Source organism: Bombus pascuorum, chromosome 13, assembly GCF_905332965.1.
Source record: "Bombus pascuorum chromosome 13, iyBomPasc1.1, whole genome shotgun sequence".
In the NCBI taxonomy this organism is placed as follows: Eukaryota; Metazoa; Arthropoda; class Insecta; order Hymenoptera; family Apidae; genus Bombus; species Bombus pascuorum.
Window position 1 is genome coordinate 12606495 of NC_083500.1, and position 28000 is coordinate 12634494.

A 28000-nucleotide genomic window follows, 5' to 3' on the forward strand; every position below is an offset into this window, starting at 1 on the left:
TGGGGATCTCCATATTAAAAAAAAGAACGTACATTTTATTTTGCGACTATAACAAATAATTCACTTCTTTGTCTCAAGAAAAATTTAAAATTAGGAAAAAGTAGCAACTCTTTTAAGAGATTTTAAATACAGTACAATTCTGCATCAATTTAAATTGTACAAATAAAATTTATTCAACGAATAAAGAAAATAATTAAAGACGTTGTTTTCTAGTATATGTACATAGTAATTGCTATTAAGTTTTCTATACTGTTTACTAATGTTATTCACCGAAGATATTTTAGCAGCAATTTGAATTTCAAGAAGCTAAGAGTAGAGGCGCTGGAGCCGGTGTAGTTTGTCGATGATCTTCGACGCATGTAAGCGGTTTTAGAAGAGCTTCATGTAGTTAGAAATATTGTACTCGATATATAACAATGGGTATTGTAAATGATAAGCCGAAACAAACCGTTAATGCGGAATCGAAGGAGGTGCAAAAATCTGACAAACCATTGAAACCTTGCTGCGCTTGTCCTGAAACGAAGAAGGCAAGGGACGATTGGTACGCAAATATATTTAAATATTCGAGAAAATAATGTTTTCACTTCAAATGTCTTTAAATTAAGTTCGAAAATTTATAAGTAACAAGTAAAAGAATTTGTTAACGAAATCTGTGTAGCTGAATTAGCATGATTTTATTTGCGAATTAATACATAACCTCATCTTGAAACACATCTTTTAGTACAATTGTATTCAAAAACATTAATTCTTTTTCAGCATTATCCTACTAGGTGAAGAAAACTGTAAAGATTTGATAGAAGCGCATAAAACTTGTATGCGGTCATTAGGATTCAACATATAAATGTAAATTAGCTATATATTATTAATTATTATATAACATGCTCAGGTTGCATTTTGAACGAAAAATGTAGTAAATAGCATTTACTTTATGTAATTGACTTAATTTTTGTCAAAACAATGTTAACATACTAAGCAATTAGTTTAGAAATAAATAAGTTATGTTGTTTGTATCAGATGTATCGTTTATTTAAATTTCCTTAGCCGCGTGAGCAATATATAATATCGGATATGGAAATTGAGAAAGTATTTTTTCTTTTAATGGTGTAAAACAATCACACATAAATTGGGAATTCTAACAAAGCATATATTTTAATTTCACATGTGAGTAATTTAAAGTTCTTTTTACACTTGCTTAACAATTCCATAGCTTGCTTTGCCTGAACATTCCAAAAACATAGAACATATTCTTAATGAGCGTATGAAAAAATATAATGCAAGTAATAACCGTATCTTTGCTGTCAGTCATAATTATTGCATCTGGTTCTAGTGAGTAGAAAGACAAATGTTCACTCAATTAGTGCATTTTATAAATTATCAAAGCTATAAAATAATAATACATTTTCTTCTTATAATACCTTTCACAGTAACAAACATCGAATTCTTTGATAGTTTCCAAATTTCTTGAAAATAACAAATGTTTATCAATACAATTTATAATATACAATAAGTGTAATGATAATAACAGTAATAACGCAGATGATTATAAATATAATAATGTAAACAATGTAACTCGTTTAATCGTGTAATATAAATAACAAATGAATGGACTGTCTTGCTCTCTGTTCTTCTCTCGCAACGTTGTTCTTAACTTATAAATTAACGTATGAGTAGTAGCCTTAATGTAATCCGATAATTAAATAGAATATCCGAAAGTAGTATGAAAGTAGTTGTACTTTATGTATGAGTGAAAGAAGTGTAATACAACGAAGAGTGTGTGCAAGAATGTGTATATGTATATAGGTAAATGTATATATAATATATGGAAATATGTCGTCTATTCTTGTAGACACTCCAAAAAAAAAAAAAAAAAAAAAAAAAAAGAAAAGAAGCAATGATAATAGAAGTTGATTAGAGAATAGTAATCTTTGACGGTATATAAAATTTGTTATCGCCACGCGCATTGCAATATGTCGTTATATTGATACTTTTATTGACTAAAAATTGACAACATTATGACAACAACGTTCATAGAAATGTAAAGTACAAGTGAAAGAGAAGTTAAAACACGGACAATGCTTTCTTTAACGTTCTGATCACGTGGAGTGTCTTCAAAAATATTTAGAATCGGTGATTAGCATTAAATCGATAACAGCATCACAGCTACGAAAGAGTCTCGTTCTCCAAGATCTGCCATGGCTTTTTTCGCTGATGCCACCGATCGGCATAGGACGATTGGTCGACTAAAAGTTAGCACAGCCTGTTCGGTGCGACGAAAATTGAGCAGAGCATTATGACCAAGGAATGACGACCGAATTGATTCTATCCCCCAAATTCATCGTGACTGTAACTTTTCTTTCCAAGCACACATCCCCAAATACAATATTTTCAGGGCTGAGTCTGAATTAAAAAATGATCGGTACGCGTAACATATAGACACCCCTCCCTTTTTTTTTTTTTTTTTTTGTTTTTTTTTTTTTGTTTTTTTTCTTAGAAAGTACAACTTTTATAGGTTCGTCGGTCAATTTCAACTGCAAAAATTCTGAACCACGACGCAGGCTTATTAGATACACGTGATTTGAGGAGCCAACGAATGACGGCGAAAATATGCAGGAATATATCGTTAAATAATACTTCTGCAACTACTACGGTGGAGCAAACCTCCTAATGATAAAACCTAGAACACTGCGGTCATGTAACTTTAAGGATGCTGGAGAAAATTGGTTTGAGGCAGTCTATCGTCTTCCCAAAAGATTTAATTCCTTTCCGGGCCAGTAAATCTCACCTATCTTGTGGCAACCGAATCAAACGTAATACCTTGCTTTCCTGAAGTTAGAGATGATCGTAATTTAATTTAATTAACCTTCTTACAATAAATAATCACATCTATAGTATCTATAAGCAAAAAGATAAGCAATAAACGAATAAATATATGAAAGCTTACGTGATACTCCAAGTCGGTTTCCATGATACCGGTAACAGCAACGACTTGATACTGTCTCGCTTTCATCGCTGCAATCGATTTGCGTACCAAACGCATCGCACCAAGTGCACTACTTGTACTGTTAAATTGTGCCATTTGTGCTGGACTATGGCTTGGATCGAGTACTAACATTGTTATTGAACCATCTCTTAACTGTTCTACTCCTATTATTGTTCTACTATGACCTACATACAATAATAAAATGTATGTTGTCTTTCCTAAATTCCTCTTTATCCTCGCTTTCTTAATTCCGTTGTAAGTCTTTACCTTGATGCTGCAAATAAAGAGGTGGCTTGAAATCATCGCACCGCTGGAAGTATTGTAAAACCCAATTAAACATTTCAGGATGTCCGCCATCAGAATTAGTTGGTGTATAAAAATCTACCAGCTGACACCTGTGATAGAAACACGATGTGTAATGTGATTCTAAAAAAAGATGATAGAAATTGAAGGACATACTTTATTCTTAAACTAGACAACAGTATGACTACTTCGGTGGGGCCAATCCATTTTCTGGTGTTCACCAATTTTCCTCCCAACTGTTCAGCTCCTTGAGTATCGAAACCTTGGGCCCAAGCCCACTCTATCATCTTCTGAAGTCTAGAGATCGACGGTATAGAACTTCGTAGTGGATTCTTGGTAGAACTACCGCTACCCAAACCAGAATTCCACGCTTTATAAACTAACTCGTTGTACCCTGTATGTTGCAAAAGTGACGAAATTAACATTTGCAAATTTCTATAACCACATCCCCATCCTTTGTCTCCATAGGTAGTTGCATAGTGGTCTACGGTAGAACACATCCAGGTGCTTAACACGTTACTACATGCTTGACTGACAGCCCTTATCTTGGAAACTAGCCCTATAAAGAATCGCTGAAGTGATGAAAAGTATTCGTAACGTTATAAGTAAATAGATGTGGAAAGAAAAGATTATAACCGCGTGTACAAGAACTGCCATCATCGATGCCGCTGCTTTCAGCAACTCTGAGCTCGGTCTGTCTTTCGTAATAATCAGCAATCGTCATTTCGCCGGAATACACAGCCCGCTGCATATTGGTGACGCTTTGTTCTCTAAAATTCCCTTGATTGTCCATTCCGTATTGCGCCCTTAACAACTCAAATTCACGTTGTTCGCGTAATTTTCTAAGCTCCTTCTCAAGTCTTTCCATATCCTTTGCTAACATTCTGTCGGTAGACAAGTCTGGAGTTATAGGAGATGGGGTGCACTTTTTACTGAAATGTTCTTCAATGTGTGCAGTTAGCTCGTCGTTGCTTTTAAACGAGGTACTGAAGCAAACTGGACACGCAGGTGTATCACTACCGACGGTTGCCTGAGCTGACTGGGAAGCTGCGCCATTCGCAGGGCTTTGTAAAAGGAATACGATAATTTTGATTTTCAAATCGTGCCAATTTACTATAGACACAGCTGATTATTATGCACGCAATACATATAAATCTTACTTTACCTCAAGATGTCTTTGTGTTCTATGTTAACATGTAGCTCGAGATCAGAAGAATTTGGGAAAGATGTGACGCAGAGTGGGCAGTTGAAGACACCATCACGCGATGGTGGAGATTCAGGTGGAAAGGACGGCGACGTGAGATCAAAATGTTGTCTGTTGATATGCTCTTCTAACCTTAGTGGACTGTCAGAACTGTAAGGACACATAGGACATTCTTGTACTGGAAGTTTTGGCAAAGCATGGGAACGTAGTTGCAAATTTAGGCCTGAACGCAGCGGAGACCCGTGTCCAGCTGCACCTTCGATAACTGAAAAGATATTCTGGATTATGTCGCATCATGGACTCGAGCTATACCAGTTGAAACTTGATCAAATTTCTTAGTACCGTTATTAACATTTCCAATGTTATTATTGTTATTATTATTATTCACATTTGCACTAGGAATCTGCGGTTCCACTTTTGGTATTTCTTGCTGCTGCTTAACCCGTGGACTGAACGAACTGCTCCAACCATTTTGAAGAAGCGGAGGACTTGGAGACATAGTTGGAGAAGGACATGGGCCGCGACATTCTTCGTCTCTTCTATCATCCACTAACGAATCATCATCGATAAATGCCATCATGTCATTCTCTGGAGTACTGTAACAATTGAGATAAGTAGTTATCATCGTACATAGATACTTTAGATATACACTGATTGTAAGCGATACTTGTATGTACACAAAAAGTATGAAGTATTTATTACTTTTTACGACGAATATCTAATTCACATGCTGTTTTCTCCTTGTAGTCTTTTATCATGTTTCATACGATTCATTTGAATCTATAGTACTGTCTACACATGGCCACTATGTACTTGACAAACGACAGTCGCATAAAGACTAGGAAGACTACGTATAACAAGAAAAATATTAGAAGAAGTAACTAGGATTAATGGTAAGTTAATGCTTCTTCGGCGGCGTCAATTCATCCATGGTTAATCAAGTAGTAAACAAACCGGATCATCAAACACAAAAGGAAATAGCCCGTGGATAAGTATTTTCGGAAAGAATTCAGAAACTCTGTATAACGGAATAGAGAATGTACAGATATATGTAGTAGCGCGACATCTAAGGCCCATTTTTGCCGCCATTTCTCCTCGCAATCGGAACAGTTTGAACGCTTTATGACGTATTTAAGGGATATTTACGAAGAAAATCATACATACAAGATTAAAAAGATAATTACACCATATATACCTTGGTGTTAGATAATCGAGATGGGCACTGTTAACGTGGGTCAACATTTCCGTCGGCGAAATTTCGCCTAAATCGCAAAAGGGGCAATTTGCGGCTCCTTGGAGGTGGTAGAAAACCATATGAGATCTCATCTCTTCGTCGTTGAAACCTTCCAGGCCGCAAATTTCGCATGTGTAATTCATTTCCGGTGGTTTACTGGTCGCCATTTTTATTACATGCAATCAAATCACTCGCTGACCTATAATAAAAATAAAAATGCAAATTATTAAACTGCCATTTATTGAAATCGCTCGTGCAAGATCCTAATCAACGTGCATGGAATCGTGCGTCCGTGTTGAATCGAGTCTTAACATCCGATAGCTCGGCAATTTAAAACACAGCCGTATCGTATAACGAATCAACCTTTAAACGATCCAACTAACTTCGTGACAATGGTCAGAGATACATTGCCATTGAAACATCGCACCGGACGGTACTCTTGTCGACGAAACCAACAGCAGAAGAATTTAAGCAATGGTTTAGACAAAGTAACTCGCGACAGTACATGAAAACTGCACTGTCGAGTATTTTCCTCGGAGAATCGATAATTGAATTCAGGGTCGCGTACAGGCGATTGTACCGCGGTTAACCGTTGGGTTTCTCGCGAATGCGAGATTGTCAAGCGGCAGCGCACGAAAACACCATAACACGAGCAAAACTAGCGTACAGGCTCGTTTCCGATGCACCGTGTCAGCTGATTTAGTAGAGGGAAAAGCCCGCACAGCTCATCCGTGATGCAACGATTTCCACGAATGGAAGACGTTTCCCAGTACATAGGACGGTCCGCGTTCGTTGAATCGTAGTTCCGTACCGTGTAAGAGGAAATGCAACGCGATCTCTCACCTCTGCTTTATCACCTGAATCCGTTTTTCGCTGCGGTGTTCGCGTGTCAATCAATGCATTTCCGTGGCCGGCGAGAATCCCATGGCTCTCGTTCCGCAAACAAAGTTTCGACGAGAGGGAATCGCGACGACGATGGCGACGTCGACGACCACGGCCACAACGGCCAGAGAGAATCACAGAGGATCGAGAGGAGTGCACACTTTCGATGTCGTTTTTCCAACCAAGCGGAGTTGGCGTGTCTTTTCGCTCGCTCGCTCGCTCGTTCGCTCGCTCGCTCTCGAGGAAACTAGGCCAACCAGTGAATCGCAAGAAGAAACGAGTACACGTTAGGTTGCTGGGTTGGGTTGACCCATTTGAGGTCGCGGTTAACGCGTGTACTCTCGCACTCGCGCCTCTAACGCTTCCTTGATATCCGATACCCTCGCACTCACCCAATTAATAGCATCTGTTTGAGCGCGCCAACCTTGCAATCCCTTCTTTTTTCTTTTTTTTTCCACACTTGTTTTACACGTAGCAAGGCGTCCGTGCAGGCCGTACAGGCGCCTAACACGGCGCCTCATTTGCCTCCATATGACAGCGCCAATCCACCCCGACACTTTGACGGAAAGAGTTTATCGTTCCACCACCCCACCGCGTCGATTCTCCGCCACTCGCTTGCCCGGAGGGTTGCGTTTCTGTAGAGCGGAAGGCGCTGGCCGACGGCGCCACCCTCGAACCATCCGACGTCGCACGCGGTCGGTAAACCTTTCCTCGCTTTTCTCCCTTAAATTTCTTCCCGATATCGCTTACGAACGTTCAATCAGACAAATTCAGAACATTGCTTACGATCTTATCGGAATGTGGGCTTGATATAATTACTTTTTAATAGTTTTTAATGTCATCTGTTTGATTCGCCGGCTCGAGCGGAATAGTTTTCGCTCTCGTATAGTTTCGCTTAGATTCACTTCGAATCGGCGAAGCGACGGCGAACTGCGAACGGCGTTGCGCAGCGAGGAAAATTTTCACGACGACAAATAGCATGTATATCGGGTTACGATGACAACGCGCTCAATGGCGGCACTCTTAGCGCGCAGGCTCGAGATATTTGAATCTTATTTATGATACTCGGCGTTTATGTTTCCGCGTTACGGGTTTCAGCTTTTAGTCGGTATTTTCAGCTAACTCGCTGGTTGCGCAAATAACGAGATCTATCGAGAAATCGCGATCATCTAAATCGTGGCTATCGACGATCTCAAAGGTTAGCCGGAAAGACCTGAAATCCAACGATCGCGAGAAATGTTATCTCCAACAGTCAAGACGTATGTAAGAAGATCATCTGCGTTTCGACGAAAATCTAACCTGCCTAAAAGCTATCGGTTTCTTACCGTTCTTTCCTTTTGACCTTTTCGTTCACCCGAGACATTTTTCTACGCGCGAATTCTTATTGCCGGCTCGATGCGTTCCAATTTCTCTCATTGTATTCCCTATTGTTCCTCTGCGACTCTACGACGAGTCGATTTTCCATAATGACAAGCCGGCAAACGGTCTCGACACGGTGCATTATCCGAATCGCAGAACGCAATCAGCTTTCAATGGTGAGTTGATTTTCGCGAGTGACTCGAAAGCGTTGGCTGGTATTTCGATGATTCGATGAGTCGGATCGATCGTTCGTTTCTAATGCAAAGTCGAAGGAGAAGCTTCGTTAGGCGAATGTTACGCTTGCGATGCAACGAATGAAAGAAAAATGGAACTGGCATCACGCTTGTTCGTATGCTTGTTCGTAACGTGATCAAATAGCAGGTAGAATGGCATTGGGAATTCTGATCGTGCTTAAGACATTCCTTTGGCACGGTAGAAAACGCGCGACAAATTTACGCGAGAAACTCGATTTCTCACGATGGCTAGCAAGGAGTAAGCTGGTCCTCGATTTCTGTCCGATGGTCGATGCTAGTTCATTGACATGCAGCCGACGATTGACGGAGGATGCAATGTTCACAGAACTATTTGGTCTTTCCCCTTGGTCACGCGCTCGCCCTATCCCTCCTTCTTCCTTTCGCTCGTTCGAAGGGTGCGTGAGTCAAATACTTGAAACGCGCATGCACGGAAAGTAAATCGCCGGCAAATTTATCGGACACCTTTTCCACTCTGCACGACGATCGATTCGATTGCCACGAATTTCGATTTGGCCAATTTTTCATTGAAAAAATCGATCTTTCATACCGTGTACAGTTCTCGGTCATCGAACTACGATCGCTCAGAACTTTCGACACGTTTTACTCTTACTCCTTTACTTTACTTTTACTTTGCAACTTCTCTAGACTCTAGAATGTCGTCTAAAGATCATAGATCGTGATAGTATGCAGTAACGTGTAAGCCTATAGTAATAGGAAATTGGAATTCATCGTCATTGGTGCTCCGATAGATGCATAACATACCGTCCAATTAATGCTCGCCACTGGATAATTAATAACCACTGCGACTACTTAAGTGAGTTAAGCCGAGCCGAGCAAAGTCCGCGTTGCAAAAACGTTTCTGGCACGATCTCCCATCGATGGAATACGTTAAGACCAGCCTCGTTCCTAAAACAACTGGAAAGACCTTCGTGGTACTACTTGATCGGAGAGTATATGTAGCACCCAACATCGAGGAGATTATAATAAAAAAAGAAAAGAAAAAGAAAAAGTCGTGTTAAATTTTTCCATCAAATTTTCGAACGTCAAATTAGAAAACTTAAACGATTCTACAAATACAATGGTTATGGGGAATACAAGGTGGATAAGTAAGAAAAAGGAAAAGACAAGCGATTGCCCGTTTTTGTTACGAACCGATTCGATTACCAATCGCCGAATGTGCCGAGAGAATTAAATTCTTGTACGTTAATCGCACACGATCGTCGATTATTTCTACAGCGTAGTATCGTAGTAAGTTGACAATTGTAGCTTAATATTCTCGAAAGGGGCAGCATTTGGGTTAAAGTAGATGTTCGGCGAGGAAATTGTACGACGTTCCCTAACCGCGAATGTCGTTGATAATGGTTGAAAGTGTTAGGACTGACTCGTGAGCATCGCCAAGATAATGCCATCAACCGTTCATTTTGCAAATTAGTCGTCGAGCGTACCAAGTAATAATGGTCTTTATAGCGTACAAAGCGGCGACGATGCCGCGACGATGCCGCGACGTAAACCGGTACACATTTGCAGAAACTTTGCGCGTATTTATCCATGTTCGACTTGGAACTGGTTTCATCCACGGGTCTTTTTTCCTCCCGTCTATGGACTACGAATTTCCCTTGCCGAGCTTTCGTATTTTCCTGCAAGGCCGCGCGCGGCCATCTCGCCTCGCGAATTCTAATTATACGACCGTACGAATCGTATGATTACCGACGATAAAATTGTTATCGCAAATAACGGTCCGATGCGTTTGGTGTGCGCTTCCACGATGAAATAGCAAGCCTGCTCTGAGGGATAAAGCGGATAAAGATGCAAAGGAACAGAGAGAAAAAGGGAGAGAAAGAGAGAGAGAGAGAGAGAATCGAGGAGGAACAATCCGTCCGCAGCCTACGTGCGGATTGAAACGGATTTATCGACGGAATAAATTAATAAATTACTCGACCATCGAGTCGATTGCCTTCGCGAGGGGTTCGAACGGAACCCGCGTCCCACAGCGATGCATCCGAGTGGAAATTTAGTCAATGAATCTCGAGATTATTCTACCGCGCAACTTATATTTCCACTTTCCATCGCATCGATACGGGATATCGCGTTTTGCCATCGTAATTGGCTCGCACGCCCACGCAAACGCAACTTGATCTCTTTATTTTGTATTAAATCTTACTTAGATACATACGTGCGTCGAGCGACTGAGAACGGTACCGTACAAAGAGCACAGTTATCAGAGAATAGCTTGCGATTGCTAAAGTGAATCACATTCTGTCAAACATCTTAGTAGAACGAACGATATCCGTGTTTGGACGATAGTCGACGACGAACGAATGCTTGCTCGTAATACGTCTCAATCGCTATCAGAGGAAGTACAAACGCGGGTTATCAGTTTACCCGGTGCAGGAATGTGGCTTTCTGACCCACGCCACGGGCCGAGCTGGTTCCTTCGAATTTATGACTTTCGATGAGATCTCGCTTCGACGTACGGTCAACGTTCGCTCAGAACGGTGATAATCCGTTTGCCTGGAGATAAGGAAATCGACCAACGATCGATACCAGCTGTACGACTCGAATCTTGTATCGTGTCATCCTCTGTTCCTCGCTCCAACAACGCGCAACATTAACTCAACTTCTAAATATGAAGATATGCAACGATAACTTGGAACAATCGAGAGAGAGAGAGAGAGAGAGAGAGAGAGAGAGTCACGAGGCTTCTTGAAGCGAACGGCGAAAAAATGCATACCGAGGATCGTGTAGGTACAGCCTGAAGATGTCACGATCACAATAGCAGTTGCACTGCGTGACAACGACAACGACAACGACAACGCGCCACGCGTCTTTTCCCTCCTCCCACACGCAATCCCTCCGTCTCTGTCTCACGTTCGGGCCTGTCCTCTCTCTCTCTCTCTCTCTCTCTCTCTCTCTCTCTTTCGATGTCTGGTCTCCTTCTTCCTCTCACCCACTCAGTCGAGTAAAAAGCTTACCGAAGCGGAGAGCCGAGGCCACGAGTGCGACGAAAAGCTCAGTCGCTCGCAGACTGCGCTCCAGTGCACTTGGTTTTCGCGCGAGTCCGCTTCTCGCCGACATGCCAACTCTGTCGCTGTCGTTCGCAATCGTTCGTAGATTTCGCGCGCCAGTTGTGTTTTAAGATGCGCCGATGGTGTCAGTGATCATGGATCTCGAGACTCGACCGCGATTTCATGGAAACGCGCGATATTCAACGATGCTGGTGATCGGGTTGTCGACGGTGATGTTGACGGTCATCGTCGTCGCCACTCCTTTTCACGACGCTGTGCAAGGTAATTTTCTATTTCGTCAATTTTTTATTTCGGTCTCGCGATTCGGCGACGCAAACTCGAGCTTCCGACTATCGGAAACACCAGAGCAACGAAACATTAGTTGGTCCAATTCGCCTGGTCGTGCTGCTAGTCGTGTTATCGCGGCGCCAGATGAACCGCGATTATTTTTAAAATAGCTCGTGTCAACTGGTCGGTCTCGCTCGTTCGGACTCCGCTGAAATACAAATTCAGCGAATCTTTGTCATCTTTCTCGTCAGAGACGATATCGGCCACAACTTCTGGCCACATGTGCGCACTTGCCTTCCTTTCTTTCCTCCCCCCCCCCCCCCTCCCCCTTCGCTTCTCCTTCCGTATTAATTCTCGCCGCTTTTGTCAGCCTCTTGCGCCGTTCGATTCGCGCGGTCATCTTAACGCTCTCCCTTCTTCGACTTTATCGTCAACATGCTCGAGAAGCGGCCAGCCATTTGTTTATCTAGTTGCCGTGTGGCTAAGTACGCTCAAGTGTGGACGGAAACTCTCTTCGCTTCTCAGGCGAATCGACGCGACAAAAAGCGCTCCTCGCCTTGGGCCGACTTCCGCGATATTTCCTCGCTAATTGAAACTGCCACTGCATTCGTCGAACGTTCGAAACGATCGAAACGATCGAAACGATCGAAACGAACGTACACGCCACCATCAACGAAACACTAGCGATTCGTGGAATTTCTTAAAAAATGCTCGTTCCGCGTTTCGTCGCCCGTCTGCCGATCTTTAATCTCTTTCTGTCTCGAAATTTACATGGTGCACGTGCGTGTGAACGAGCTGTCGCTAACGGTCCTTCGCCCCTGCCTCTCTTCAACTCGGTTCGAACGCCTCTTGTACAATAAGAGGAAAGAGAGTCACATACATACATACGTACTTACATACATAAGCAGAGAGCCATTGGCGGCCGCGTATTCTCGTATATACGTATATACACATATATATGTATATGTACACATAGCATAGGCGTATAAGCGCGTACGTATTCGTATAGGTTCGCGTTCGTATAGAGTTCGCGAGGTGATAACGCGTCGCGCATTTCTCCGATCCTCTCACCTTTCCGTTGTACGCGTGTTTCCTCCGCTCCGTGCGTCGCGTCAGCGTGACTTAATATCACGTTATCCGTTGAGTGCGCACGCGACTCGAATGATTTCGTGCTAATTGATATCTGATAAATTCTATGCCGAACCTTTTCTCTGTTCGAAGGGAAGGCGGCCTTTATACCGCGTCACCGCGGTATACGTCTATCAGTCAGCGTACTTTACGCACTGTATAACGGCGAACGTAGTTTCTAACAACCAGCACCGATATTTACGCCATGCAACGCTAACGATCGAAAGCCGTCGTTTCGGTAGAACAGGCGTTTGTTCCGCTGTTGAGAGCGGCCGTTTAACTCGCCGTTTAACTCGCCGCTTGTTTCTATCAACGATACACACCTAGGCAAGACTTTGCGCCATGGCCAAGCTCCACCGATAAATCACGCGTAAAAGTTCTCGTCGTTCGTTCGACCCGTTGTGGTAGTCGCGATAAAACATCGTTAAGGTGTCATTCGATTGCAGTAATTTCAGGCTGGATGCGCCATCAGCGAAGGGCCATGAAATAATATCTGGTTGCGTGATGAACGAGACAGAAGGGAGGAAAAAAGAAGGGATAAGAGGAACGTTGTCCCGCTTCGGCGTTTCGCCGCTGGCTTTTGGCCGCGTTAGTACGCAAAACCAGCCGGATCATAGTAATTTTAACGCGTGCCTGTTTGCGCGTAAATCCTTTCTATGCCGCGCGTGCAATTTCGCCTGTCTTTCAGCTGGAAATTGGAACGCGACGTTGCGCAAGCGATTTATGGCAACGTTACTCCGAATACATCGTATCGACCGATCCAACTTATCAATTAATGCCTCCTCCGCTCGATTCGTCGTTGATCACTCGGTCAAACGGATCTTTATTCGTCGAAATCTTTCCGACTTGTTCCTCGCCTAAGCCTTCTTCGTTTTGTCATACGCGATCGTCGTCAGAAAGTCTTCGTAACGGGACAGCTCGATCGGACGACTGTGAAAGCAGAATCTAGAAATAAGATGACGCGCAAAATTTTTCAATTTCCATACCGAAACGATCGATTTCCATTTGATCGGGCCGATCGCTTATCGTTAGCTTCCTCTCGTCATAAAGTGACGGGAAAAATTGAAAAGACGGTAATGAGAGAAACGGGCTCGTCGTGCTGTTCTTATCGATCATTGATCCATACCGTACTCTGTAATACCACACGGTAAACGTACTCTGTAAACGTTGGAATATTTTCGTAAACGACCCGTATATCGTCGTGATAGACGATTAACGTTCTTGCAACTTTTATTCTACGATCTTTTACGAGCAACCGGCGAGCGACTTTGGCCCAACGATCCGCTCGTTTCTCCGTAAAGGACAAGATCTTTACCAACCGGATCGTTTGGCGCATAACATAACGATATCAGAGGACGGTTTGCAGAGGATCGCTGATTTATCCGCGTCTCGATTTTCAATTTCTCAGCGCCGTCACAATTCTTTAGCGGTAATTAAATCACCGTCGGTTTGGACAGTCAGGAGACGCGTCCCGTTACATGATTTTCGCAACAGTGTCCGCAATTAGACGAACAGTCGGAACCTCCTGAAAGATTTACGTCGACGCTGTTGCGCTGGAGATTCCGGGGCAACGATTTCTTTGGACCGGTTGTCGCGAAACGCGTTGCTGAAAAAAGGAACGAGCACGCTGCGCCGCGCCGCGCCGAAACGAAGGGGTTAAAGGAGAACGCGACTCGCGATCGGCAGGGCCCTGACACGGTCCACCAGCCAGCAGCGTGTATATGCAGCGTAGAGAGTGTGTAGAGTGTAGAGTGTAGAGTGTAGAGTATAGAGACATACTCCGCCTTTCGATACATGTCCGCGGTGTGTCGGGAGAGTGCAGAGATAAATAAACACGTAAAACCGCTGTGACAGCTTCACGCCGGATAAAAACACGTCGAGAGACACTCGGTATATAGTATCTCGATTCGCTTCTTTTTATCTCTCCTTTCTCTCCTTTCTCTCTTTCTCCCATCCTTCGATAAAATTCTATGAAATCACTCGTCTATATGTTGTTTTCGATCGATCCTCTTCCTCTCTGTCGCCTTCGATAAACGTTGGCAAGCTCGACGACCGTATCAATTCCTTCCACCCTTTCCACTGTCCGCTATCGTGCGCGATTATATTTCCATTCAGCTACCGAGAAAGCGCGTTTACGCCGGCGATATAACTTGCGCCTGGCGCGACGAAACGGGGATCCTTCGGAAGACGAAAACGCGGACTCGTCGTATACCGCGTACTAATTAGAGCTAATTGGACCGGCGGGTTCAACGAGCCAACAATGATCGTTGATCGATAGACTACGTGCACCCTATCAGTCCGCGCACAAACGGGATACTTTGTTACGCGTATACCAAGAAAACATTTATTCTTTAACTTTGCCACTAAATCGTCAAATAAAAATGGGATCGATGGAATTTTAAACGCGACATACCTACGATTCTGGAATAAATGTCGTTTCGAATCTATGCGAGTCGTCGGTTCGTATGCAAATTCGTGCAAGGTTTTCCCACTTCCTGGCTTATCTTACATCTGCTGGAAGGATTATCATCGTTAGGCGTGGGAGAATCGTGCGAGTTTTACGAGTGCAACGACGTGGATGTCACCATTCGCGCACGATATGGCAATGGAAGGCGCAGCTGCGAGAATAGGCATGGCCCTTTTATATGCAACTATACTGCGCTCTCACCCACATGCGCGATACGCGTGGCATACGCCAAGACATTCGCGTTGACACGTTTCTTTCGATCGCATTGCAACAACGAGCCATCGCGTATTTTCTAACCCTCGAGAAAGAAGGAAAGAAGGAAAGAAGAAAAGAGAAAGAAAGAGAATCTCGATGCCTGATTCGTTATCATCATTATGGAACAGACAGCGATATCGAGAGAGAGAGAGAGAGAGAGAGAGAGAGAGAGAGAGAGAGAGAGAGAGAGAGGAGGGAGGTCTGAGAAATTTCAAAGAAGATTCTGAAAACTTTCTCAGAACCGCTTTTAAACTTCAACACCGAGTTCAAAGAGACAGAGGTTTCGCTCGTTCCATTTCATCCGGCTGGATAAAATTAAGGGGACTTTCGCAGCTTAGATCGGGCTGGAAGTCGAATGGCCGCAAACGACGTTGGCTATTTTTGTGTCGTTCCTCGAGAGAAGCCGCAAACCCGTTACGATTTCAGGGGACGCACTTGCCACGGCGAATTTCACAACTCCACCACCAATTTAGCCACCGACATCAAAGGCCATTTTCCTACCTTTCCTCTCTAACCTTTCGAAATAGGTTAACGATTCTTCGATTATTTTTAGCAATTAGATTACGCGATGATTCCTCGGACATAGCGAGACAACTCGCGCGTCCCTCGTGAAATCGATATTCGACAGGCCCCAGCTGTTATTTCTCTGACGAAAACGGGCAACCTTAGCCTCGCTTTTCCTATTTCATCAGCTGCACAAACTTGTCGCGCGTTAAACGCTCCTACGTTCCTACGCTCCTACGTACTGCCTGAAATAAACGAATAAAAAGGAAAAAGAAGGTGGAAGAAAAAACGAGGAAAGAGAAATAGGCTGCTGACGACGAAGAGTACACGATATACGAAGCGAGTCACGCGGGCAAACATAGTTAGCCGCAATTTCTGTCTGACTGGTGTCTATTAACTTAATTGTGTAACACGCTTCGAACCCTCTTCTTGTCTCCAGGCTCTCCGTGCCTCGTGTGCATCGTTTATCGTGTGGCCGGCATCCACGATTTCGGTCCTCCTTCAAAACTCAATTCCACCGGAGACTGGACCCGCATATTATATCCGTAAAGTCGTAAAACATCGCTTACGACTTACGACACGAGTTACGCGCGACTGCCGGCATGTCCGAGGCATCACTCACCACGTGTCTACGTTCTCACCGTGAGATCATTTAATAAAAATAACGTTCGTGTCACGAGAAGAATGGAAATTGCAGAATGGATATAACGAAATAAAGATCTGGACGCTTTAAGGGACATGGTAGAAACGTCTACTCGTATCGAACTCGACGCACGCATTATCCGTAATTGTATCGTTCAAAGGCAGCAACGAGTGCTTGATAGAGAAATTGTTCGCATTAGACGACGGATTTCTTTCTCGGATCACACTTTGCGATCGTTGAAAGAAATCGTCGCGATTGCGTCCGGCACTGCGATACTCGAGTTATCGTTAAACGACGCGATACGCAAGTTCAATTTCTCGATCCGTTCGCGAAGGATGGCGGTGTAAAACGATATAATTAGAAAATACGTGTCCCAATGTACGTAACACGTGTAAAAGTGACGGCTTTTCCAAATACTCGAGACTTTCGCGGTAATCGTCCGTCGTGCCTTTTCCAAGGGTCGTTCGGTCTTGACGCGTCCCGCGTACCCTCATCCGGCACCATAAAGGCGGATCCTTCCTCCTTCCAACTGACGTAACGCAGGACACGCGTCTGTTTCGTGTCAAAGGAAAAGCGGAGAAAGGATCGTGATACGCGACCTCTCCACGGATCCTCTCGATGGATCATCGCCATGTGTTTTTGCGTCTACCGAAAAGATCTGACTTGCGTCTATGCCTTATTTGTTCCAGAGATGTCCTGCTGTTCCTTGGCTGCCGGATCTTGTCGCAATGTCTGCTCCAAGGTACCTCCTTTTCTCTCAATCTTTTATTATGCACTCGCGAGCCCAAAAAGAGACACAAGCGATAGCGCTTCGACTCGAACAACGGAATAGACGGTGAATCCTGCAAAGGTGCCACGTGCTTCACCAGCAAACACAATCGCGGTACGCGCGAAACAGTAGCCGCAAGATTTTCAAAACTATTTCATCCCCGTTCTATATGACTTCTTTCCCACGAATATTCTCATATACACGTCTTATTTCCTCCTTATAATTAATTTTCGTTACACGTACGAAACGACGGCTAGAGAGACGTTTAATCAGACGCGGATCACTCTCGTTTAGTAGCATTTCCGTTATTTTTCAGCAACAAAAAAAAAAAAAAGAAAAAAAAAAAGAAAAAAAAATCGATCAAATTCGTCAACGTAAACGTATTTCGGAGAACAACGTCCTACGAATGCCGAACGCAGCGAGCGAGCAGCATAAAATTCGTCCAAACGTTCCACCGCGTCTATTAATTATGCGCGCGAAAGATCTCCGTGGGAATGTGAAAAAGATAGTTCCGAGGAATATAATTTCACGGGGCGAATGCGATATCGCTGACCGGCTGATAAATATCGGTGGCCCGACCCCGGCGCGATAGAGGGTAGAAAATATGCCGCGTCCACGGATATATTAGGATCTCTCGGGAATAAAAAGGAAACTGCGCGAGAAGGACGAAGCGTGACGGTAGAAAGGTGAAAGGAGAAAAAGAGGAAAGGCACGGTGGTTTTTCGACAGGGCCCCGGTTCGGAGCGACGCGACGCGACGCGACTCTACGCGGGGCGCACACGTGCTTGTAGCTTCTTTAAAAGTGGCTGCATAGGGCCCCTTCCGAGATAATATCGGGGACACCGGGACCCGCTGAGAGATTTACGCACGACTCCCCTCGGGGTCCCGGTCGGCTCATTCATACGCAAATATTACGAATTGACGGGCTCCGCATCCTCGACCAGACACCGTATCAATGATATCGTGTTTCCCCGCAATTTGTACCCGCGGAACCGAGTCTTCTCCGCGTCGCTTCTCTTTCGCGTCTAGCAACGCGAAACGCGGCTCCGCTTCTCCGTAGTTTCCATTCTATGCGCTTTAGATTTAAGGCTGGTCCAACGATAACGATAACGACAACAGTCGATAAACATTTCAACTGCTTCTCCCGCCTTTTCTTGCGCGCACCGACAAATAAACGCGAAACGATCGATTAACAGATTTAGTAGTAGCGTCCGCTGGAAATGACCGGAAACGGCCGCAAACGGCCGCAAACACTAACATCATCGTACGATCATGAATCGTGCGATGCCTGCGGTTATTTATATCCAGGCATGTTTTTACCCCCTCTAATAGTTGAATCAAAGTAAATAAAACAGCGACTTGCACTTCGACAAATCGTACATCGTGATAGCCAAACTGTTCCGACAGTTAGAGACATTTTCTTGTAACTTCAAATGACGCGAACAACGCGAGTTTCTGTACTGTTACGTGCGTTGTATGATGTATTTTGAAATTCCATCGGCACCGTTACGACACACGTTCGTTCGACTATCGCGAATCCGAAAACGTACTTATACGTGTAAAAGATATTCATATACGTAGGTATTTAAAAGTCTTTAAAAGTCAGAGATTCTATAAAAGTTCGTTAACAATTTCATCGGAGAAACGTAAAAATTGCGGAATTTGATCAAACCAGATTGGCGAAACTAGATCCGAACGAGGCATAGCATTACATGCTATGCTTTTTACGTAATTTACAACGGCGATCAGAATGCCTGGCATCTAGCTGTGGTGGAAAAGTTTTGCGAGAAAAACGCACCCCTTTCGAAATGGCGACGAGGCTAAGCTGTGCATAGCTCCCAGAATACACCGCGACAGAAATACGTGCGTCGTCTCCGGTTCGCTATCGTTTACGCCCTTAACGTTTGCAACGTAGTTCGACTGGAAAGTTCTATTTAAAACCCTTAATTGCTCGATTATCGCGAATCAAAATATCTCTATCGCTGATAAATCCTTTGGTAAAGGATCATCAACGAAGAGACAGGAAGGAAAAACGACGATCGATTTAAACGACGAATTATATTGAAATACAAGCCGTAATCCGGGCTGTGGCCAAGTCCTAACTGGACCCACCACACGCCGATGGATAGTCGTAACTTGTAACCGTGACGAGACTGCGGGATAGACCCGCGCGTCCTCGTACGATCTACGTCGATTGAATTCCGAATGAACGCCTAAATGGTACAACAGTCGATATCCGTGCGGTGGTCTATTGTCATTCAGTGACCAGCAACAGGAAATCGTGGCGACCCAAGCGTACTCGTGTCCTTGATTCTTAATAACTTCTAACGCGTCGTACCTTGCATTAGTAATCGCGGAAATTCCCATCGACAGATATACAGCTGTCCCGTTTTTTCTTCCTCTCCACTTCCCACGAATCCTTCCAATTTTTTCCCATCCATCTTTGTACGATAGACGTTCGAACAAGAATCGGAGAAAAAAAAGAAAGGAAAAGGAGAACGTTGACGGCAGCGGTGCTTTCAGATCTCGCTGGTGGCGTTGGGGGCAGAAGCAGAGGCAAGGGAGAACGCGACGCGACGCTTGCTGGAGTTCTGTTCCCTCGAGCTGGTAAGCCGTTTTTAATCGATCCTTTTAATCCACAGTCGACAGCCAGAGACGGTGTCGAATCTGAAACGATGCCCGCGACAATACGTTAGCGTTAGCGATTCGAGAGAAAAGGGACGCGGGACTGCAGGAGATGGACAGATTCGCGTTACAAAAGACTCTGGCGATACGCTTACCTTCTCCTTGCGTTCCTCCACTCGGTTTTCATTTTCATTCTTTTCTCTCTTTTTTTTTCTTTTTTTTTTTTCTTTTTATTTCTTTCTCTCTCTCTCTCTCTCTCTCTCTCTCTCTCCCTGTCTGTCTTTCTGTCTCTGTCTGTCTGTCTGACTGTCTGTCTGTGGATTAGTCCCTCAGCTTCAACTTTTCCTTATTCTTCCTTTCAGACGGAATTTTGGGGCTGCGTCAACACGACTCTGAACGGTGAGAGTGTCTCGACTCGATCTTGCTAACCTCCATTTCACAGCAACGCAAAATTGTTAACTAGTTTTGTCCCGGCAGAGGTAAAGAGACACGAGAATTGGACCGGTAGGGGTTGCTGTCACTTAGCGCTGAATCCAATATGCCGAACCACGTGCGCTCTCTCCGGATCCAGAAGGGATCTGAACGTATCCTGCCGGCCGAGCGACGAGCCCGAATTCTTCTCCTGTTTGGAAAAGCGAGAGGAGGCTGAACACTGTTGCAGCAACGTATCCGACGACACTTGCAGAACAATTTGCCAGGATCTGTTCTACAAGCCCGGGAAGATTTCAAATCTCAAGTTTTATAGTAGCAAGGGATGCTTCCATCAGATTCCAAGGTGCTTGAAAACCGTAGCCGAGGCGAAACACGCCGAAGATCCGAAACAACGTAAGTAGAAGTTGACGATTATTTCGTCTCGTCTCTCTCGTCTCTCTCTCTCTCTCTCTCTGTTGTAACTCTGAATCCGTCAATCGTCTCGACACGTTGATCTACATAGATCTACATTGCTGCAACGTGGCTACCAGCCCAGCCTGTCTGGAAACGTGCAAGAAGATCCTGCATACGGCGACGACCGACCAAGAGATCATGGACGCGTTGACGGACAAGTGCAGACCGGTTCTACCTCAGTCGCCGTTTTGGAGTTGCCTGCTCAAGTCTGGCTCGTCGAGGCCAGCTCGCCTACCTCTAGATGCGGGCAAACTGTCGTGCTGCACCAAAGCGATCAAGCCATCGTGCCAGAATCTGTGCTGGAGAGCGTTCCAAGCGGACTGGGAGTCCGCGTGGCTTCAACTCGACGCAGAGTGCTTGTCGTCGAGCCTGGAAGGAGAATTGAGACGGTGCCTCGAGGATACCGACGAACCGTGCGAAATGGGCTGCTCCGGGCTGTCCTATTGCAGCCGATTCAACGACAGGTCGACGACACTCTTTAGGTAGAAACTCGACGCGTTTCGGTTTGGACCGCGGCCAAACCTGCTTCCATTGCTTTGTACCGCTGCTATTCTTATTCCACTTCTCTCCTCTATTTCCTTTTTTTCGTTGCCCCGTAGGAGTTGTTCGGCCGCGGCTGACGAGGCAGCTAAATTGGAAGCCGATCACTGGGCCAGAGGTGGAATCGTTCGAGGATTAGGCGTGCCTGTTCGTGCCGCCGCTTCCTGCCCGCCGGAAACTTTACGCGCAGCCGCTTGCTTACTGCAGCTGAGACCGTGCGAAGCCAGAATCCACGAGACGAGACTTTGTCGAGAAGATTGCCTCGAACTGATGGCCAGTTGCGTGGACTGGTCGGCCATTAACGGTCCCCATACGGCAGCAACGTTGTGCGCCAAGCTCTCACCAGCTAGATCCGATGCCTCTTGCGTTTCTCTAAGACCATTTTTAGAAGACGCCCATGATAACGAGTCGGTGATCCGTCTCGAGGACGACATCGTTACACCTTGCAGGAGTAATCCTTGCGCCCACGGTGAAATCTGCCAGCTGCTTCATTTCACCCGACAAGCGTACCGTTGTCTACCAGCTTGTTCTCTCGGAGAAATGTCGAAACAGCTGGTACCCGTCGGATCCTGGGTACAGATACCGAGGTACGACCAACAGGGTTGTCTGCGAATCTGCCAATGCACGGTGCACGGTTTGGAGAAGTGCAGAACCTTAAGCTGCTACAAATTCAACTCTTGCTGGGTGCACGACCGTTTCGTCGCTCACAAAGCCAACTTCTATCTGGAATGTAACCCCTGTCACTGTTTCGAGGGCGAGTTCACCTGCTCGAAGAACAATTGCGACGAGATACGCGTACCTTCGTTGCCGTGTGACTGTCCGGCTCATTACGTCCCCGTTTGTGGACGATTAGGCTTCACCTTTGCGTCCGGTTGTCTGGCAAAGTGCTCCGAGATGTCCGCGAACGAAGTGGAATTCGGTAGCTGTTCCTCTCGCGACCCGTGCGCGTCCAATCCTTGCGACAGCACGGAAAAATGCGTCCCGAGAACCAGAGTGTGCTTGTCCAGGCTGCAGAAATCTTGTCGCCAATACGAGTGCGTTCCTCTCGATTGCGATCCCCGAGACGAGGCGAGCGGTCCGGTTTGCGACAAGGAAAACCGTCAACATCGCTCCGTCTGCGCCATGATTCGATCCGGGGCCAGTTTAGGCTACAGAGGACATTGTCTGGAGGGGTGTAGCTTACGCGGTCCCGTTTGCGGTACCAACGGCGAGATCTACACGAACGAGTGCGCAGCGTGGGCGGAAAGGACGGCGGTGGATTACTTTGGCCGTTGCGTGGCTGTCGGGTTGATAGGCGACGAGGCCAAGCCCCGTTGCGGTGATCTGGTACGATGCCCTCGGTTAATCGAGCCGTACTGCGTCGGAGTCACGCCGCCCGGTGCCTGTTGTCCTGTCTGCGGTGGGGCGGCTAAGCTCTTTTATTCTAAAAAACAGGTACGTTATTCTCCCCCTCGCCCTTTTACCTTTTACATATAGCGTCGCGCAACGCCGGGTAGCCATTCTCACGCTGCGATTTTTGTCCCTTTTCAGTTGGACAGGATATACTACACGATGGACGAGGACGCGGACAGAGATTCGGTCGCGCTCGAGGTCCTCTTGTCAGCTCTGGCGCGACAGATCCAAGTGGCACAGTGCGCTCTTCGTGGCATGATGACGCCAGACCTCGACATATTCGTCATAGTACAGCCTACGTCGAAGAGACCATCGCCGCTACAGCTACGAGCCTGCGTGGCTGAGACTGAGAAACTAGTTACGAGAATTTCGGAGAGGAGCCCTAGGATCACGACGGAAGTACTGTTAGGAGCGCTCACCAGAGCGGAAATTGCTCATAGCTACATATCAAGTGCCATGACCATTGGGCCAAGCGTCACGCGGCTCTTACTTGCAATTCTCCTTTGTACTATAGTTTTCTGACGATCGAGACACACACGGAAACGTACAAGCGTATAGGAGAACATGCGTCGGTCGATGATGGCGATAAACGAGCGATTCGTTCGTCGCGTTTCTCGAACGTGCTAAAGCATTTCTTTTACCTAGCGGCGTTACCGTTAGTCGCGGTATCGTCGAGTCCATGACTGTGATTCCTCTAGTGCCTAACGTAACATACAGAAAACTAGCGTGTATTTTTCGTCTATCTTTTAATATTGCCAAAGAAAACGGAGTACGCGGAACATGTACAAAGACACGTAATTACCCAGGCAGGAATTACCACGCCGCTAAACGATCGTCAAAGGACGATCGTGTTGGCCGTTGTAAGCTGTAAATAAAGTTTCAGTCCTAACTTAAGTTACCAAAAACAGAGTGTCGGTTGATCGTCACATTATATTCTCCGTGGATACAATAATACAATGGATAAAAAAAGATCGAGTATGTCGAGCGGCCCAAATTATTTATTCTCTTGTCTCGCAGCGTGCGTTTCGCGTGCCTCTAGCTCGAAACTCCTGATTATTTAATTACGATGGTTAATTAGAATTTGGACCGCTGGCAAATACTTTTGTTCGCTGAATCGGTACTCCGTAAACCGACAAGCAGCTCGTTTCAACATTATTGTACCGTTAAATACAAAGTGTTTCGCAGAGACTTTTTATAAGTTTAATAAATTTCTAATTTTACCCGCACGTTATTCACCGAATTTTCGTATCCCGTGTATTCCATACATAACGGAAAGACGACATTGCTCCTTTTTCACTTTTTACAAAACCTTGTACCGACCGCGAGACGCGGTATGCGCTCCGGACGCCTGTAACTTGATCAGTTCCTCCTTGATCAGACGCGAGACTTCTGCTTTGGCCTTGCTGACTGCCAGCTCGCTGGTAGATTCGATGGCGAGGTACAACTTCCTCTCTCCTTCCGGCGGTGCTTTACCGGGCGCGATGTAAGTCCCTCTAACCGTGAGACCCGCTTCAGAGTACTCCGAGATCTGAGCAAGGGCTTCCTTGCTTGTGACACGCCACCTAGCCTGTTGCGGGAAGTCGTTGATCTCCAGTTCTTCCTCGTATTTGCGGAACGTTTGTTCGCCAGCCTCCGCGTCGCTCTCCACCAGATCCTCCTCGCGAGGTTGGTAATTCAATTTCGTGTTCAACTTGGCAGCCAGCTGTTCGGCAACCGTTTTCGCTGTAATAAGATTGGTGGGGCCAGCGCCTTTAAGTATAGCTTCGGCTGCCTGCTGCGTCGCGCCCTTCGCCTCGGCACCCAGATTCTTCGCAATGTTGATCTTAGACGCCAGTCGCCTAGCCAGTTCCAACTTGTCGGTCGCGCTGGCTACAGGCTGACCAGGAACCGCGATATTGGTGGCGGAAGGTCTGGCGATTTCACGAACCGTCCTCTTTGGAGCGAGCATGCTCTCTATTTGTTGATCGATGTCGTTCTCTATATCCTCGTCGTCGGAATCTTGTAATCCCAGGGCCGCCTTTTGGAACTTTTTCTTTTCGTTCGCCAACGCTGCCTCCGATTCGTCGAACTTGAATCCTTTACCACTGAAACCACCTCCTGTGTGAACCTTCTTGCCATCTGCCGCTTGCCGAGCCTTGTATCCCTCCCAAAGCTGACGCAACGGTTCCGGAACGGGGACACCGGCTAATTCGTGAGCGCGTAAAATATCACCCGCGTAACGTTCTTGCTCCGACGTGATGAAGGTGTACGCGTACCTGCATGCAAAATTTAATTCACCGTTTGTCTATCGTTCCAACGATAAGTAACGTGAACGATTACAGCTGGAAAGGAACAGATAACTTACCCCTTGTTCCCGGCCCTTCCTGTTCTTCCGCATCTGTGCACGTAATCCTCGTAGTGATTCGGACAGTCGTAATTCACCACAAGCACCAGATGCTTCACGTCCAGACCTCTGGCCGCCACTGACGTTGCGACTAGTAACTTTGTCCTGCCAGCCTTGAAGTCCAATATAGTCGAGTCTCTGTCGCATTGATCGATACCTCCGTGAAGCGACATACAGGAGTAAGAGGCTTTCATGAGATCCTTCAGTAAGGTATCCGCGTTCTCCTGCTTGTCGACGAATATTATGGCGGAACCTTTATCCTGATAGTGACCAAGGATTTCGAGCAACTTGTAAAACTTTTGATCTTCTTCGAGAACTACCACGTGCTGTTCGACATCCTTACAGACGATCGATCGTCCTCCGACCTGAACTTCTACGGGTCTGGTTAGAATTCTTCTTGCCAGTGCTTCCATCTGTCGTGGGAATGTCGCGCTGAACAGTACGGTTTGCCGATCTGGCCGAACGTTTTCCATAATACGCATGACCTGCGGCTCGAAACCCATGTCGAACATTCTATCCGCCTCGTCAAGTACCACGTACGTTACCCTGCGCAGGTTTGTTACCCTTCCGCTGTTAGCGGCTAGCATATCGATCATTCTGCCTGGCGTGCAAACGATTATTTCGGCGCCTCTCTTCAGCTCGGCTATCTGTTCCGATATACCGGTGCCACCGTAAACGCAGACATGGGACAGCCCCAGAGACTTTGTGAACTTTTTCGAATCTCTACCGATTTGCATGCATAATTCCCTAGTTGGTGTCATGATCAACGCGATCGGACCATCGCCGTCTGCCAACGGAGGCTGATCGAGAATATGCCTGAACATTGGTAGCAGGAAGGCCAACGTCTTACCACTGCCCGTCTTTGCTATGCCTATCAAATCACGGCCAGACATGATCGCTGGAATGGCTTGACACTGAATAGGGGTAGGTTTCTCGTAACCGAGTTTCTTCAACACCTCCAGCTCTTTCTTCGTGACGCCGCACTGCGCCCATGATTTAATGGGCTTCGGGCAACCCTTGCCTTTCACCCGGATACCTTCCAACTCCTCTTTATACGCTTCCACTTCTTCCGACGTCATTCTCGCTAAACAAATTAAACGCCGATAATAATTAATGGAAGGGCGAACGACGTGCAAACAATATCCTAATAGGTAATCGATCTTACCGATCTCAGGTACTTCGACGTAGAATGATTTTCTGAACGGTTGATACTCGGTCGTAGCGTGATCAACTTTGGCTAATTCTCGTTTCTGCTTGTTCGCGATGCCAGCGGCCGTTTCGTGAAGATTTTCGCCTTCCTCTTCGCTGGAATACTCAAGACCGTCTTGATTCTGTTCGATTAATTCACCCTTTTGCTTCTGCACTTTCTTTTTGGCTACACCGGTGACGATAACAACGCCACCGCTCTGTGTACCTCCCGTCCCTGTGCCGTTGTTCGCGTTCTTTCCACCTTTGCCATCGAGTTTGTTCACCTTACGAACTTCCTCTTGAACCTGTTTAAACGATATCATTCGCAAACCTTTCGCCCGCGACACACGCGCGTACGATTAACCCGGTATACATATACATATACATACCTCCGCCATAAAGGCATCAAGGGGATCGACCTCTTCTTCGTCGCATTTAGCTTCTTCCTTAACTTGTTCCACTTGCTCTTTCGTTTCTCCGTCTTCTTTGCATTCCTTGTTGCTATTTTGGACAACAGGCGTTTCTTCATCACTGTCATCCTCGAGGGACCACTTTTTCATAGGCAACTGTAGATTTGCTAATATGGATGCCTTACCGTCTTTCTTCGTTGCCTCCAACTCTTTCTTTTTCCTTTCGGCCCGCCACCTCTCTATTCTTTCTCTCCTCTTTTGCATTTCCAATTCCAATCTTTTCTGCTCTTCCTCCTGACAAACACACCACGTTTTAGAGTTTTTCCAACGATTTTTAAACCGTTTTTCTTTTTTTTTTTTTTTTTAACGACGAGCGGCAGGCAAAGAAATCGCCCGAACAATATAAATTACCTTGTCCAACTTTGTATGATCGAACGGCAATTCATCGCTGTCGCCCTTCTCTTTCTCCTTCCTCTCTCTCGATCTCGATCTATTCGACCGATCTTTGCCCGAACGCGAGGACTTTGAGCCTGTAAGACGCTTTTCTTTACTGTCTCCGCTAGTATACCGAGAACAATCAATATCAGCACGTTATTTCGTTGTTCGTATGCGTGTCGAAGATGATTAAAAGCAAACACGATACACTAACATAGTTTCCCTCGTAATCTGGAAACGCTTTTAAGAAAGTTGTAACGTTAACGGATCCATCCAATCCGTTCCTACGCGAAACGTACAAAATCGAGACGAATTATTAATTACGCGCACATACCGTTTCCTGTCGCGATCTCTGTCTCTTTCGGATCGATCTCTTCTGTCTCTGTCACGTTCTCTGGAACGGCTCCTCCTTTCCCTGTGCCGACCTTTGTCTCGTTCTCTATCCCTATCACGACTCCTAGACCGTCGCCGTTTCTTCTCCGGCGTAGCGGATCGCGATCTGGACCGCGATCTAGATCGCCTTCTGTGATGCCTGTCCCTGGAACGCGAACCATTCGAATATCACAAATCGGACGGATAATTAGTATCGATCGAACGAAATTGGTAGTTTATAACGGGAAAGGTAAGAGAATTAACCTAGAAACGTAGTCGAGTCGAAAGGTTGTCACTTACTTGTCGCTGCTTCGAACCATGATTCGACGATCTGCTGCTCAACGGTCTGAAGATTCTGTTGGGAATGTAAATATCTTTAATAGGAGGTCATTTGTGGCGATGCTTTTCCAATTTCGTCGGAAAATAGAAGAGAAAATTACTTTCGTTTACAAACGCGTAGCCAAGTTCTCCTCGTGGTACAGGTGCTGCCATTAC

The 28000-nt window shown here is 45.7% G+C and overlaps 4 protein-coding genes across 7 annotated transcripts in view; 2 read left to right on the forward strand and 2 right to left on the reverse strand.

The window, feature by feature from the left end:
- Nucleotides 1-28000, forward strand: part of LOC132913237 (pre-mRNA-splicing factor Syf2) — an 86041-nt gene that overhangs the window by 23879 nt on the left and 34162 nt on the right. The gene's annotated exons all lie outside the window — the stretch shown is intronic.
- Nucleotides 1124-19803, reverse strand: LOC132913221 (zinc finger-containing ubiquitin peptidase 1-like). Of its 4 annotated transcripts, XM_060971377.1 has the most exons (10): nucleotides 7358-7443; nucleotides 6565-7326; nucleotides 5683-5920; nucleotides 4830-5083; nucleotides 4449-4752; nucleotides 3920-4347; nucleotides 3440-3842; nucleotides 3248-3375; nucleotides 2942-3165; nucleotides 1124-2823 (listed from the first exon to the last, which is right to left on the reverse strand). In XM_060971377.1, the coding sequence occupies exons 3-10, from the start codon at nucleotides 5886-5888 to the stop codon at nucleotides 2779-2781; spliced, it is 1992 nt and encodes a 663-aa protein (XP_060827360.1). In that variant the 5' UTR covers nucleotides 5889-5920; nucleotides 6565-7326; nucleotides 7358-7443; the 3' UTR covers nucleotides 1124-2778. The 4 variants fall into 4 exon arrangements, with proteins under 4 accessions (XP_060827360.1, XP_060827361.1, XP_060827362.1 ...); XM_060971378.1 differs by lacking the exons at nucleotides 6565-7326; nucleotides 7358-7443 and adding an exon at nucleotides 19614-19803; XM_060971379.1 differs by lacking the exons at nucleotides 5683-5920; nucleotides 6565-7326; nucleotides 7358-7443 and adding an exon at nucleotides 5442-5547.
- On the forward strand, nucleotides 11195-23948 carry LOC132913215 (reversion-inducing cysteine-rich protein with Kazal motifs). The gene is made up of 8 exons (XM_060971347.1): nucleotides 11195-11503; nucleotides 17196-17248; nucleotides 19799-19882; nucleotides 20263-20299; nucleotides 20378-20725; nucleotides 20835-21267; nucleotides 21385-22759; nucleotides 22856-23948. The coding sequence occupies exons 1-8, from the start codon at nucleotides 11362-11364 to the stop codon at nucleotides 23237-23239; spliced, it is 2856 nt and encodes a 951-aa protein (XP_060827330.1). The 5' UTR covers nucleotides 11195-11361; the 3' UTR covers nucleotides 23240-23948.
- LOC132913211 (probable ATP-dependent RNA helicase DDX46) lies at nucleotides 23341-27999 on the reverse strand. Its single transcript, XM_060971341.1, has 7 exons — nucleotides 27806-27999; nucleotides 27468-27671; nucleotides 27110-27257; nucleotides 26678-26992; nucleotides 26266-26593; nucleotides 25062-26184; nucleotides 23341-24972 (listed from the first exon to the last, which is right to left on the reverse strand). The coding sequence occupies exons 1-7, from the start codon at nucleotides 27823-27825 to the stop codon at nucleotides 24018-24020; spliced, it is 3093 nt and encodes a 1030-aa protein (XP_060827324.1). The 5' UTR covers nucleotides 27826-27999; the 3' UTR covers nucleotides 23341-24017.

What these genes read in the sequence shown, in the direction of transcription:
- LOC132913221 (XM_060971378.1), bottom strand. Translation starts at nt 5,888, where the DNA reads ATGGCGACCAGTAAACCACCGGAAATGAATTACACATGCGAAATTTGC. An exon ending in GAACACAAAGACATCTTGAG is followed by an intron (nt 4,348 to 4,448) that starts GTAAAGTAAGAT and finishes CCTTTTACAAAG; the next exon opens with CCCTGCGAATGGCGCAGCTT. An exon ending in AAACCGACTTGGAGTATCAC is followed by an intron (nt 2,824 to 2,941) that starts GTAAGCTTTCAT and finishes CTCTAACTTCAG; the next exon opens with GAAAGCAAGGTATTACGTTT.
- LOC132913215 (XM_060971347.1), top strand. Translation starts at nt 11,362, where the DNA reads ATGGTGTCAGTGATCATGGATCTCGAGACTCGACCGCGATTTCATGGA. An exon ending in AGTTCTGTTCCCTCGAGCTG is followed by an intron (nt 19,883 to 20,262) that starts GTAAGCCGTTTT and finishes TCTTCCTTTCAG; the next exon opens with ACGGAATTTTGGGGCTGCGT. An exon ending in CGTCAACACGACTCTGAACG is followed by an intron (nt 20,300 to 20,377) that starts GTGAGAGTGTCT and finishes TTGTCCCGGCAG; the next exon opens with AGGTAAAGAGACACGAGAAT.
- LOC132913211 (XM_060971341.1), bottom strand. Translation starts at nt 27,825, where the DNA reads ATGGTTCGAAGCAGCGACAA. An exon ending in TTGATGCCTTTATGGCGGAG is followed by an intron (nt 26,594 to 26,677) that starts GTATGTATATGT and finishes TCGTTTAAACAG; the next exon opens with GTTCAAGAGGAAGTTCGTAA. An exon ending in GGAAGGGCCGGGAACAAGGG is followed by an intron (nt 24,973 to 25,061) that starts GTAAGTTATCTG and finishes TTTTGCATGCAG; the next exon opens with GTACGCGTACACCTTCATCA.